General features: G+C 44.5%; 1 protein-coding gene across 1 annotated transcript in view; it reads left to right on the top strand.

Moving 5' to 3' along the window:
- IL17REL (interleukin 17 receptor E like) overlaps positions 1-12,970 on the top strand; it is a 129,274-nt gene that overhangs the window by 103,225 nt on the left and 13,079 nt on the right. Inside the window, exons 11-13 of the mRNA XM_030216484.1 lie at positions 1,375-1,419; positions 4,302-4,359; positions 8,889-9,034. Of these exons, the coding sequence (XP_030072344.1) occupies positions 1,375-1,419; positions 4,302-4,359; positions 8,889-9,034 (249 nt within the window). The remainder of the gene's footprint in view (positions 1-1,374; positions 1,420-4,301; positions 4,360-8,888; positions 9,035-12,970) is intronic.

Below are 12,970 nucleotides of genomic sequence, written 5' to 3'. Positions count from 1 at the left end.
ATTTTTTAAATTTCTCAATTTTTCAATTCATTTTTTGTTGCTACTTTAAGCATGCAAACTTAGTGAAGTACTTAGCTCAGGTTACGTTACTTGCTTGCTTTCCTGGCTGCCTTCTTTAGTCTCTTAAACACCCTTGTATGTGACCACGACCAAGATAGTTCACTCTTGTGGATTACTGACCCTGTGCTCGAGCCTCAGCTTCCACTGTTCTAGCTTAATTATCCATATCTTCCTTAAACTTCCCAGCAATCAATAATGGAGAAGAGTCCATACCTTAGAAGGCTTCCCAAAGTGACTCCATGGTCATGACACAGCCCGATCTGGACATCTCACTTCCTGTTTCTACGTTCTTTCTAAAATCTACTTTCACATGTCTAGTAGTATGCAATGTTTCTACACAGAATTGAAACGAAAGATAAGAAGGGCTTTGTATCATATAAATTCAATGTGTGGGATGGATATGGGTGTCCAAGTTTCTTGGGTTCCCCCAAGACTTGCACATTCAAAAACAGAGCCCCCTGTTGAAGTATTGTTTTAGTGGGACCTGTAACATATTAAATGATGGCAGGTAAGGACCACCATGATTCATCCAAGCTGCCTTGTCTACCTTGGATAGATGCACATACAAAAACCCATATGAAATCCAGCACCCTCTTCACATTCCCCCATACCCATCATTCAGTCCCTCAGGTTGTGCCATTGTCTTTTAGGATTGATATTGCCATTTTATGCAAATTACCTCAATGTTTTCTTATACGTGACAGAATCATATCACTGCTCTATGCAGTTATCCCATGCCACCTTGGACCTCTTGCTGGGGGAATCTTATTCCATGCTTTTTAAAAATTCCATTACCATTTTGTCTGTTACCTCCTCCTGGAAGAAATTCCAGGCCTCTACTGCCCTTTTGTGAGAAAATATTTCTTGATGTTTTAAAGCCAGAATTTGAGGGACACCAGCATTTAGTATGTATGTTTCTAATCTATGCTCCAACTATGTACCATATCTATATGTGTGTGTGTGTGTATGCAAGTTGATATCTTTTATATCTTTCCTGTAACAGGAAGGCAGCTACATGGTGGATTAAAACAAGCTTCCACTCTATTGAATTTTTGTCTTTATGCAGAAATTTGGCTTATTTCTGAACTAGTAAAATATGTTTGTCCTGAATGAGTCCCTTATTATTACATTACATTCAGAATACATTGAACTGAAATATGGTTTGAAACTCGAACACAGTTTGGAATATTAGTTACGTGTAATGTAAAATCTGGTTAAACAGTCTTTTCTCTGATTAAATTTATCAGTTTTAAGCAGAGAACTTTTTTTGTCATTAATGTATAACTTAATAATTACTGTTCCCTTTCCAAACAGGTAGAATATGTTCATCCTGACACCCACCCAAGGCTATGCATGAAGGTAAGTTCCATTTAGACCACTGTTTGTTAGCAGTGTAATGATAAACAGAAAGGTGGTCCACCGAAGTGGAGGAACATTGGAATCCCACAGGAAGCACAAAACACAATGAAAGTGGGAAGTAGACAATGGCTTTCCATGGACAAACCAGCGATACATCAAGGATTCAAAAGGGCATCCGATAGGTCAAAAGAGGTTGAAATGAATATGATCTTAAAAAAGGCCTTTGTAAGTTTGTTGCTGATGAACAGCACTGATGATTTAAAACTCCAGGCTAAGCTTAAAAACTCCAGAGGAAGGCATTTTTTGCCAAAACACAGTACTGTGTTGAGTCTCCAACCACCAATAAAGATTGCCCTTTTGAATCCTTGAAGTATCGCTGATTTTGTCCTTAAACTGAACTGGTAACACAAATATCCTGTATTTAGGTATAGCTGACCTCTCACTAGAGGATGAGGGTAGACCTAAAGGTCCTACACAAAATGAATTTATTTAGGGTGCCTGATGCTCTAAGTAGGGAGAAAATGGGAAAAGGCAGCAAACCTATGCAGCAAAAGTAAAATAAAAGAATCTTTTGGATAGGAGGAGACAGAGCTCAGGGCCTATCTGGGACTATAATCAACAGACGAAAACTGAGCATGCACGGAGGGAAGGGGAGGGGTGGTATGGTTGTGGCCCATGGAAAGTGTTTTTTCCACAGGTGCAACATATTTTGCACACAAGAAATGCTTTATAAAATTACCCCCTCCCACCAAGTCTAATATTCAAACAGACTTTATTCAAGTAACTTCAGTAGCTACCCCAGTAAATTTTCAGTTTGCAAAATTGGCCATGAGCCAACAGATATGTTTTGGTTGGTCAATATTTGCCACTGTCTGGTTAACTTTATCCAGATACCTTTGCCACCAAAATAGCAGGCCTAAATCTATTTGATTAAGGTATACATATCTGTGAGCTGTGATATTCAGTGATCAAAGACATATGAATATCTCTTTGAAAATTCCCATAAATGTATCTGGGTAAGCTATTTTGATATCTTTATGCACATTCATTTCTACTGAGGCAAATGTAACATTTTGAATTAGGAACCTCCATTTGTGAATGCTGTGGTGAAAAATGAGTCTTGAGTAAACTCCAGAAACCAGCTTTCCTCCTGTCACAATGTAGACCCTGATATTGCCATTGGTGTCTTGTACGGGACAAGGAAAGACCTAGTGGTTAAGGTATTGAACTATGAGTCAGAAAACGTCAGGGAAATTCTCTCTGACTAAATCTTGGTGACTTCAGGGGAATTCTCTCTTACTCTAAATCTCGGTGTGGCCTTGGACACTCCATATTATCTCTCTGTGCCTCTAGGGCACAAATGAAAAATGGGCACTTTGTATTAACCTGTCTTTTTTAGTCATGAAATGGAATGCTGAGTAAGTCTTTTTCTGGGAGGCAGTAGGCACACCTTGTACTTTATTTACTTATTTATTTATTTAAAAATTTTGTATTCCATCTATAACCAGGTGGTTTACAAGGTAACATTCATATTATTCAAGAGAACAACTACATACATACACCACAATCAATATTAAAATAATTCTTCATAAAAATTTTAAAAAGGCAGACACAAATAATTGTGTTTTCAGCAACTTTCTAAATTGTGTTTTATTACTACACTAGTAAAAAAAAGGCCCGTTTCTGCCTCAAATGAAACGGGCGCTAGTGGGCACGGGACTCCCTTCCCCTCCCCTTACGCAACTATCGGTGGTGGTGTAGAGGTACCTGTTCGCTGGGTGCTGGAACGAAAGAGCCCCTGCCCTGTTTCGTGGCCATAGCGCTGCTGCTAGCTGCCCTGCTGCATCCTGTGCGAGTCCGGCTCTCGGCGTTTCAAAATGGCCACCGAGAGTTGAAGTCTCGCGATGCTGCATCAACTCTCGGCGGCCATTTTGAAACGGCGAGAGCCGGACTCACACAGGATGCAGCAGGGCAGCTAGCAGCAGTGGTACGGCCAGGAAACAGGGAGTTCTTGCGTTCCTGGCCCGAGCGAAGAGGTACCTCTAGGCCACCAGGGATAGTAGCGTAAGGGGAGGGGAGGTGACGGGGGAGGGAAGGTGATGGGGGGAAGAGGGGGCGAGCAGGGGAGTTGCGTTAGCGTGAACAGGACGGGGCAATGGGGCTAAAGGGGCGGGGTGATGGGCACATCGGTGGCGGCTGGTTTTTGTCAGGCTGTCTGGAGGGATTCGTTTGAAGGGGAGGAGTAGGGAAACACGCTCCGCATGTTTCCCTACTCCTCTCCGTTCGTTCATTGGCGTTGTTCAGTACTTGTTCCACATCCTCGGTGGCTGCAATTTGTTGGAAGGGGAGGAGTAGGGAAACATTCGTTCATTTGCGTGGTTGTCTACTTGTTCCGCCCTCGACGTCATCACGTGTGACGCGAGGGCGGGGCATGGAGACATGGTGAGTGTTGTGGCTTCACCACTATGAACTTACGAACCGGTGTTTGAGTGCCTGCAGTGACGTCAGTGTCCTCAGAACGTTGAGAGTGCGTTTTATTATAGTAGATTGCCGAAACTGTCCGGACAACGCATCACAACATGCATTCCTGTGAAGAACATTAAAGTTTTTCATTCAGTGTGTCTTTTGTATTTGAAAATCAGTTGTATTTACTGTAAAAATTAAAAGGTTCGTAGCCACAATGTGAAACTGACCTCAGAGTAACTATGTTTAATATACACCATACAAAATGATTTACCTTCAGTGTTATTCTGTCAAATAATTACTGGGAAGAAAGGTATAATATGATTTCATATAAATAGTCAGGATTCATTTGCATGAAAGCTTAGAACACAAATTGCACAAACTATTACTTGTCAGCTCTTGTACTGTTTGATTTGTAGTTCACAACTGAGCATGGTTCCTGGATTCGGTGCCCATTTGCTAATGACCCTTTTCCAGGTAAATAGCTATATTATATTTGTTACATTTGTACCCTGCACTTTCCCACTCATGGCAGGCTCAATGTGGCTTACATGCCCACAGTCACAAGGAGCTGCCTGTGCCTGAAGTGAGAATTGAACTCAGTTCCCCAGGACCAAAGTCCACCACCCTAACCACTAGGCCAATCCTCCACTATACCAATTCTTTGCATCAAACAGTTTGAAAAATTCTCAGACCTCCCGAGTTACTTAGTTTTAGTAGGAAGATTTTAGGCCAGTTGTGGATTTCTAATAATTTTTCCTAATGAATTGGGGGCGGGGGAGGGGGCAGGTCTATAAAATGGGCATTAACATTTACAGTATGTGCATGTTACACATATAAATGGTTAGAATATTAGCATGTAGGGCTGCATTTCTAGGCTGTGAAAACTGTAGGGCTGTTTATGGCTATTCTGTTTATGGCTTGCTCGTTTAGATTTTTCAATTTGTATTTTTTATCTTTTTTTTAATGGGTTTTTAAAAATAATTTTATTTTTGTTTATTAATTTGATAACATTCAATATTGTAACATCCACAAAATCTCAACACATTAAAACATGAACATCAGTAGCTGAGTTGAGCACTCCAATCCCCATTGACAGAAACTTTTCCCCTCTACTCCCTAGGGCATAGCATGATCTACTTTTATCTGTTTATTACTTTTTATTCTTTAATTTATTTAGGGCTGCATTTTGCTAAAAATTTGTAATCATGATTAATCACGTGTTTAAAGCTATGTTGTTTATTTATTTCTCTGCTGCATCTCCTTGTGACTCTGGGCAATGGAGGGATAAGGGGCCCTTTTACTAAGCTGCAGTAAAAGGGGCCCTCCGCTAGCGACGGTGGCCAATTTTGCCACGAGCTAGGGCTCCTTTTACTGCAGCGGGTAAAAATGACCAAAAAAGAAAAGGCCATGCAGTAAATTCACACTTACTGTGGAGCTATTTCAAGGGGGAGCTGTTACGGCCACCCACTGAGGTGGCAGTAGGGGCCTGCTGTGCTAACCTGGCAGAAATATTTTTCAGATATTTCTGCTAGTGCCAGAAATGTTGTGTACTGGGGGTGGAACTACTGCTGGTACCCATGTTGGGCCGGTGGTAGTTCTGGATTGTCATACTGCAAGCCTGTGGTGGACGTACCGCTGCTTAGTAAAAGGGTCCCTAAGTGACCTGTCCAGAGTCACAAGGAGCTGCAGTGGGGAAAAAAATAACCTACCTTTAATCACAATTAAAATTTTAATTGAAATGCAACCCTAATATACATATGTGTACAGCTTTAAGAACAGGGAGTGTACCTCATGGGTGGAGCTTGGGTGCGACTTAAATGTGAACACCTTATAGAATACTATAAATTCTACACGTATCTTTGACTCTTTCCTCTAGATTCTATATAGGGCGCCCAAACTTGAGTGCCCGAATTTGAGTACATGCCAAGTTGCACGTAACAAACCCTTCACTTGCAATCATTGGGTGTTAACAACCAATTACTGCAGATAATTGGCTCCAATTAAGATTTTTGCATGCATCTGGCTGTGTGCTATTTTCTAAGGCTTGGCACCTTTTATAGTACATATCTGAAAAGAGGGCGTGGCCAGGGGGCATATTGGGGGCATAAGTCCAGCACCTAAAAGTTCGGCATTGAATCGGAGCTATGTACAATTCTCTAAAGTGCATGCAACCTTTATAGAATCACACTTAGCGCCAATGGTTATAGGTGCCGAATTTTGAACACAATTTACTGAATCTAGTCCTTTATGCCTGCGGTTACACCAGCTCCATGGCTGGCATAAGTGTTTGCCTGTTACACTAGTAATCTAAAAAGGAAATAGGTGCCCTCTTGGCATCTATTTGTATGCGACCGGTTATAGAATTGGCTTTCATGGGATCTGTAGCATTGATTTCACTGGATAGAATCAGGGATTACATAAACTATTCTGCTTTGGGATTTAAGAGTAATGCCTGGACCAGCAGAAAGTCATCCTACCTATTTAGTTAGATTTTGCTCATACCTTTTTCATTAATAGCTCAAGATGAGTTACATTCAGGTACACTGGGTGTTTCCCTGTCCCTGGAGAGCTCATGATCTATGTTTGTACTTGAGGCAATGTGTCATGTCCCCTACCTCAATGCAAGCAGCGTCCTCGGGCTGCGCAGGGTCCCGTCGACATGCACACTTGACTGCCACAGCCCTGAACCATGTGTGTGTAGTTCTTCTTTGGCTGCAGGCTCCTTGATTGCTTTGCTTCCACCCACCTGGGTCTGCTCTTCCTCTGCCTGGCTTCCCTTGCTTATCTCCTATTGGTCTTCTGGTTCCTCCTTCCCCTGCTCTTGTCCTATGGCTGCGCCCCTTCTCCCTGCTGATGTCAGATGCCAGCACTTTATTAGAGCTCTCCCAAGACTCCTTGCTTTGGCTTCTACTTTGGTAGGTGTTACTTGTTCAGTAGTGTGCTTCTCCTCTACTTTGTTATTTGTTACTGACTCTGCCTGTACCTGGATTACTCTTGTGTCTGCTGCCTGCCTCCTGACCTTGCCTGTACCTGGATTACTCTCGTGTCTGCTGCCTGCCTACTGACTCTGCCTGTACCTGGATTAGTCTCTTGACTTGCTGCCTGCCTACTGACTCTGCCTGTACCTGGATCACTCTCTTGCTTACTGCCTGTCTGGCTGTCATGTTCATCACCCTGCTTCCTGCTCCATCTTGTAAGCCCTGCAGGCTGCCCACACCTAGGAGCTCAACCTCTGGGGAACTGCGGTCAGCACAGATGAAACCCGGGGTTGTCCGGCTGCCAAGCAGAACCTGGTCCGAGTACCGGGCTTGGCAGCGCTCTACTTGGTACAAGAATTCACAGGTCTGACACAATGGAAGATTCAGTTACTTGCCCAAGATCACGAGGAACAGCAGTGGGATTTGAACTGGGCATCTCTGGATGGCAAGACTAGTGCTCTAACAACTAGGCCACTCCTGTAGTCCAGTTACCTAGAACCAGGTAACTTGGCAGCTCTGAATTCTTAGGCTAATGGTTGTCAAAGTTTGTCTCCACCTTTTCTGATAACTGCATTTTATGTGTTAACAATCATTTCAAGAGTTAGCAATATGTATATTTTCTCAACCTATCTGAAAAAGAGGGCGAGTTATGTTTTGAAACAGCTAAGGAAAAAAAAGAAATAGTTAAATTCCTATGTATCCTCAAATACTTTAAACTGAATTTATGCAGAATATGCTGTCTAAATCGTTGCATTTTTACTTGGTGGTTTGGCTCATGCATGTAATTTCCTGGTGAACAAAAATGCAAGATATATTGATTCTAACACCCCTAGGCTGTTAGAAGCATTTCCACAAGTCAATCGCAACATGTGTAGATTGGCGATACAAATATAAATAGCAAGTTTAGAAATCCGCTATTAATCAATAGAGATCCACACCACACAGATACCAAGAGGGTGTTGTTGGGGTGCTGATAGGGTGTAGTTTCAGCAGACAAAAAGTATGGATATGTAGTACCCAGTTTTAGAAGGGAAATATGTCTATTGGCCAAAATATTTCTGTATCAACTTTTACATCTGTTGTGATGCATGCACAAGTGCCAGCTTGAAAGTGCAGGTACAAAGGCCAATGGTACCCCCTTTTCCCTACCTCCAACCTCCCCAAATAGATAACTACACCTCTGAAATCTTCCAAAATCTCCCTAAGCATGTGACTACCATCCCCAAACACCCTGACTGATAAAATCCTTCCCATCAGTCAAGATCCCTCTCTAAACCTCCTTTACCAAATAAAGACCCCCCCCCAGCACCCCTAGCAGTCAAGATCCCCCAACTCCCAATCTCACTCCCCAGTCCCTACCAAGGGGTATCCTTGGTTCTATAGCAGGGAGCAGGAGTGATCCCCTGCTCTGTCCTGCACCTGGGTTCAAAATGGTGTTGTCAGCCCCTAGTGGTAGCCTTGCAGTACTATCACTAGAGGGTCTCTGCCATTTCCCCCAGTAAATTGCCTCAGGCCCACAGATGAGTTTTGTGGTCTGGGCAATTAGAAGCCTAATGGTTAGTGCAGTAGGCTTTGATCCTGGTGGCCTGGGTTGAATTCCCACTGCAGCTCCTTGTGACCTTGGGCAAGTCACTTAACCCTCCATCGCTCCAGGTACAAAAACTTAGATTGTGAGCCCTCTAGGGACAGAGAAAGTACTTGCATATAATGTGTACAGCGCTGCGTATGTCTAGTAGCATTACAGAAATGATTAGTAGTGGTAGTACATGTGTGTGTCCCATATATGTGTAAATCCTGATTTTAGAATGCTGGCATTTGCACATGTAAATCTAGACTACATATAGATTGCAAGAGACTGTGATTTGAGCGTAACTAAAATCTACTCAGGTATTGCATATAGTCCTAATTGGGTGATAGCCTTAGCCTTGAGAATCAATATCAGGCATAAAGTATTAACACTATTAGCAAAATGCATATATAACTTAATGGAAGAGCTACCACCTGTAATCGACCTTCCTCTTTTAGGTTGGACCATGAAATTGGAAACGACAACAGAGCAGGTGCAAGTGATTGTCACATCACAAACTAAGGCAACGTTTTCTGTGAACATGTGCAATAGGACCCAGTTGCCGCTGTGTGAACCTCTTCAGAAACTTCCTTCTCTCCATGTGGTTAGTGTGGTCTTGTTTTCTCAGAAGTTTATTTTACCACAGTCTTCCAGGGAATGAGGCCACTTGCAGTAAAAGTCATACTATGGTAGCAACGGTGAAGTCAGTAGTCAGAAAGTTTTTCCCACTGACTCTGGTAGATAGCCAGGCTTGCTGATTCAGTCTGTTTCCACTCAGTGACCAGCTAATTTGGTCTAAGTACTTTACAGCCCATATAAAATCTAATTTAGATTAAAGTCTGTCTGGTCAGAGTTAATATTTAGTGTTGGCTGGAAAAAGATACTAAAGCAGGCCTAAAAGAACATCCCTTCTGGTAGATCTGTGTCAGAATGGGGGGACTTCCCTCTGCCGCGTCCGGCCCTCGCAACAGGAAGTTGCATCAGAGAGGGCCAGACGCGGCAGACTAGGAAGACTCCAGAGTGCCTGTGTGAATCATAGACGGCCCAAAAATGTAAGCCACAAGCACTGCAGCAGCAACAGGGGAAGGAGAAGGAAGCAGTAGCGATCCTGGACCTGCAGGAAGGAAGTTAGTGAGTGATGCTGGATTTAGTGAAGGCAGATGTGTGCTGGTGTGGGAATAGGGGGCAGCAGAGAGGCAGAGGTGTGCTGGTGTGAGAGGAGGGGGCTGCAGGGAAAGGGAGACCAATGTGGCCGGGGGGGGGGGGGGGGGGGGGGGGGGGTTGCTTAGACCCATGTGACTGGGGGGGGGGGGGGTGCTGCAGAGACCCATGTGGCCAAAATAGAACCCCTGACCTAGATGCTATCTGGGTACAGGCAATATTCAGTGCTGTGCCTGCATAGCTAACAAGGCATAGTTAGGACCATTTCCTATATGGTCAAACATGCCCAGTTACCTTGGGGTCATCTTTGACTCCTCCCTCTCCTTCTCTGCCCATATTCAACAGATTGCTAAAACCTGTCGTTTCTTCCTTTATAACATCGCCAGAATTTGCCCTTTCCTTTCTGAACACGCTATCAGAACCCTCATCCACACTCTCATCACCCTCGCTTAGACTACTGCAACTTGCTTCTCACAGGTCTTCCGCTCAGCCATCTCTCTCCTCTTCAATCTGTTCAAAACTCTGCCGCACGACTAATATTTCGCCAAAGTCGTTATGTCCATATCAGCCCTCTCCTGAAATCGCTTCACTGGCTCCCTATCCGTTTCCGTATACAATTCAAGCTCCTCTTATTGACCTATAAGTGTATTCACTCTGCAGCCCCTCACTACCTGTCCACCCTCATCTCTCCCTACACTCCTTCCCTAGAACTCCGTTCACTAGGCAAATCTCTCCTAGTTGCACCCTTCTCCTCCATCGCTAACTCCAGACTCCGTTCCTTCTATCTCGCCACACCTTATGCCTGGAATAGGCTTCCTGAGCCATTACGTCTAGCTCCATCCCTGGCTGCCTTCAAATCCGGGCTAAAGGCCTACCTGTTTGATGCTGCTTTCGACTCCTGACTTGTCACTTTTATCTTATCCTTGTGTCCTTCTGTCTGTCCTTCCCTTATCCTTATTGATCCTGTCTGTTTGTCCTGATTTAGATTGTAAGCTCTTTTGAGCAGGGACTGTCTTTCTTCATGTTCAACTGTAAAGCACTGCGTACGACTGGTAGCGCTATAGAAGTGATTTATAGTAGTAGTAGTAGGACAATGACCCTGAATATCACTGGTGCCTGTGTAATTCCCAGTTCAGCCCCAACCCCATTCCCAGACTGCACTGACTGGAAAGCACCGCAATGGTCAGAGTGGTGGCACTAAATATGTACTCCTGGGCTGACCAGCATATTTTAATATCGACCTGAAAGTGTCAAATGGACTGATCTATCTTTCTTCTGTTTCCTGGTCTGCAGTCCCATAACTACAGTGCATTGAGGTATGATTCCTCCCCCTCCCTTCCTGGTCAGATCAACACAAGAAGAGCTCCCAACTGCAAGCGCCCCTTCCTCCATCGGGCTTTGTAATGGTTAAAAAAACCAAAACTACCTAGCAGCAGAATCTTTCTACCTTCCGACCTGTTACCTTACTTATAGTACCAGCTAGGGCTTCTCCTCTGGGACTGAGGGAGGGAGGGGCAGACCTCAGATACACTGTCCATTTTGGGGGGGTACTAGTGAGGTAAGAGGGAGGGGAAGAGCTTGGAATACCTTTCTTTTACATTATTATTACAGTGTAGAGGGAGGGAGGTTCCACTGGACAATCTGACCAGTGTGAGGGAAGGAATTGGAGGGCTGATCTCTGTTTTTACAGGACATTATGCTGGGATGTAGGGAGAAAATGAGTATCTTTTTCCAGGATCTCTTTTTGTATGTGTGTGTGTGTGTGTGTGTGTGTGTGTGCAATCATGCTGAGAGAGAGAGGAAGGTGGTATCGGCACTTGGGGCATTATTTTTTTTTTAAATGAAGTGGGGAGTAAGGAAGGAAAAAGGTCAGCCCTCGTAGTGGGTTAATTTGGAGATGGAGTGGAGGAAGGTAAGGAGAGAATCCTGTGTATCATATTCGCCTATGAATTGGGGACCATTCACTTAGGGGCTGTTTTACTAAAGCTTAGCGCATGCTAATATTTATTTATTAGGATTTATTTACCGCCTTTTTGAAGGAATTTACTCAAGGCGGTGTACAGTAAGAATAGATCAAACATGAGTAATAGGCAATTACAGCAGTAAAAATATTCAACTAGCAATACAAAGTATGGTATGGTATACTAGCAATGGTCACACCAGTGGCGTTCCTAGGGTGGCTGACACCCGGGGTGGATCGCCGATGCACCCCCCCCGGGTGCAGCGCGACCCCCCCCGGTGAAAGGACACCTCCCCCCGGCGAAAGGACACCCCCCCAGGTGCATTTTTACCTGCTGGGGGTGCCGCGCGCCTGTCGGCTTCGCTCGTTCTATGCTCCCTGTGCCCCGGAACAGGAAGTAACCTGTTCCGGGGCAGAGGGAGCATGGAACGAGCGGAGTCGACAGGCGCGCGGCACCCCCCCAGCAGCATGCACCTGGGGCAGACCGCCCCCATCGCCCCCCCCTTGGTACGCCACTGGTTCACACAATACGTAATAGAACATTATAGGTGATAGCGAAGGGTAAAGCAAAGATGTAACATATAGAAGGGTAAGAAAGTAGGAAGAGTTAGAAAGTAAGGTGATTGATTTAAAGAAAGTTGCACATGAGGTCAGAGAAATGGTTAAATATTCTCTCAGCTAGGGTAGGAGTGGATAAACATGTCCTGCTGCAGTATATGCAGCCTGAGTCACTGCTTGTGTGTGTGAGTAAGACTAATGAGTTAGTTACTTCTTCCGTTAAAGGCCTGGTTGAAGAGCCAAGCTTTCACCTGCTTCCTGTAGTAGAGATAGTCTTGTGTTAAGCGCAGCCTTTCAGGCAATGCATTCCAGAGTGTGGGGGCTACTCCGGAGAAGGCTCGCTTGTGGGTATCACATCATGTAATGTCTTTTGGAGAGGGTGTGGTTAGTGAAAGTCCTTGGGAGGACCTTAGTATCCTTGGCGGTGTTTGGAGGATCATCCTTATTTTCAGGTACTCAGTTATTAATACATGCTAAATGATACACATCTGATTTTATACCTAAGGATCATGTGGCACTTAGAGTCCCTTCTACAAAGCGATGGTAAGCCCAATGCGGGCTTACCGCTTGCTAAAAAGGAAGTATTGCAGGACAACGGCTGCAGACTGGCGGTAGTTCCCACCCCAAGTGCACATCATATCCGGTGCTACAAAAATATTTTAATTTTTGTAGCGCCAGTGTGTAGCCGGCAGTAATCGGACAGTGCCACGTGCTGCCTGGTTACTGCCAAGTTAGCACGGGAGCCCTTACTGCCACCTCAATGGGTGGCAGTAAGAGCTCCCCCCCCTGAAATGGCCATGCGGCAAGTGCTTCACTTGCCGCATGGCCATTTCCTGAAAAAAAGAAAGACCTGCCTCGTAG

This window comes from Microcaecilia unicolor, chromosome 10 (genome assembly GCF_901765095.1).
Source record: "Microcaecilia unicolor chromosome 10, aMicUni1.1, whole genome shotgun sequence".
Lineage (NCBI taxonomy): Eukaryota > Metazoa > Chordata > Amphibia > Gymnophiona > Siphonopidae > Microcaecilia > Microcaecilia unicolor.
Note: the sequence above shows the minus strand (reverse complement) of the source record. Positions and strands in the feature narration are given on the sequence as shown.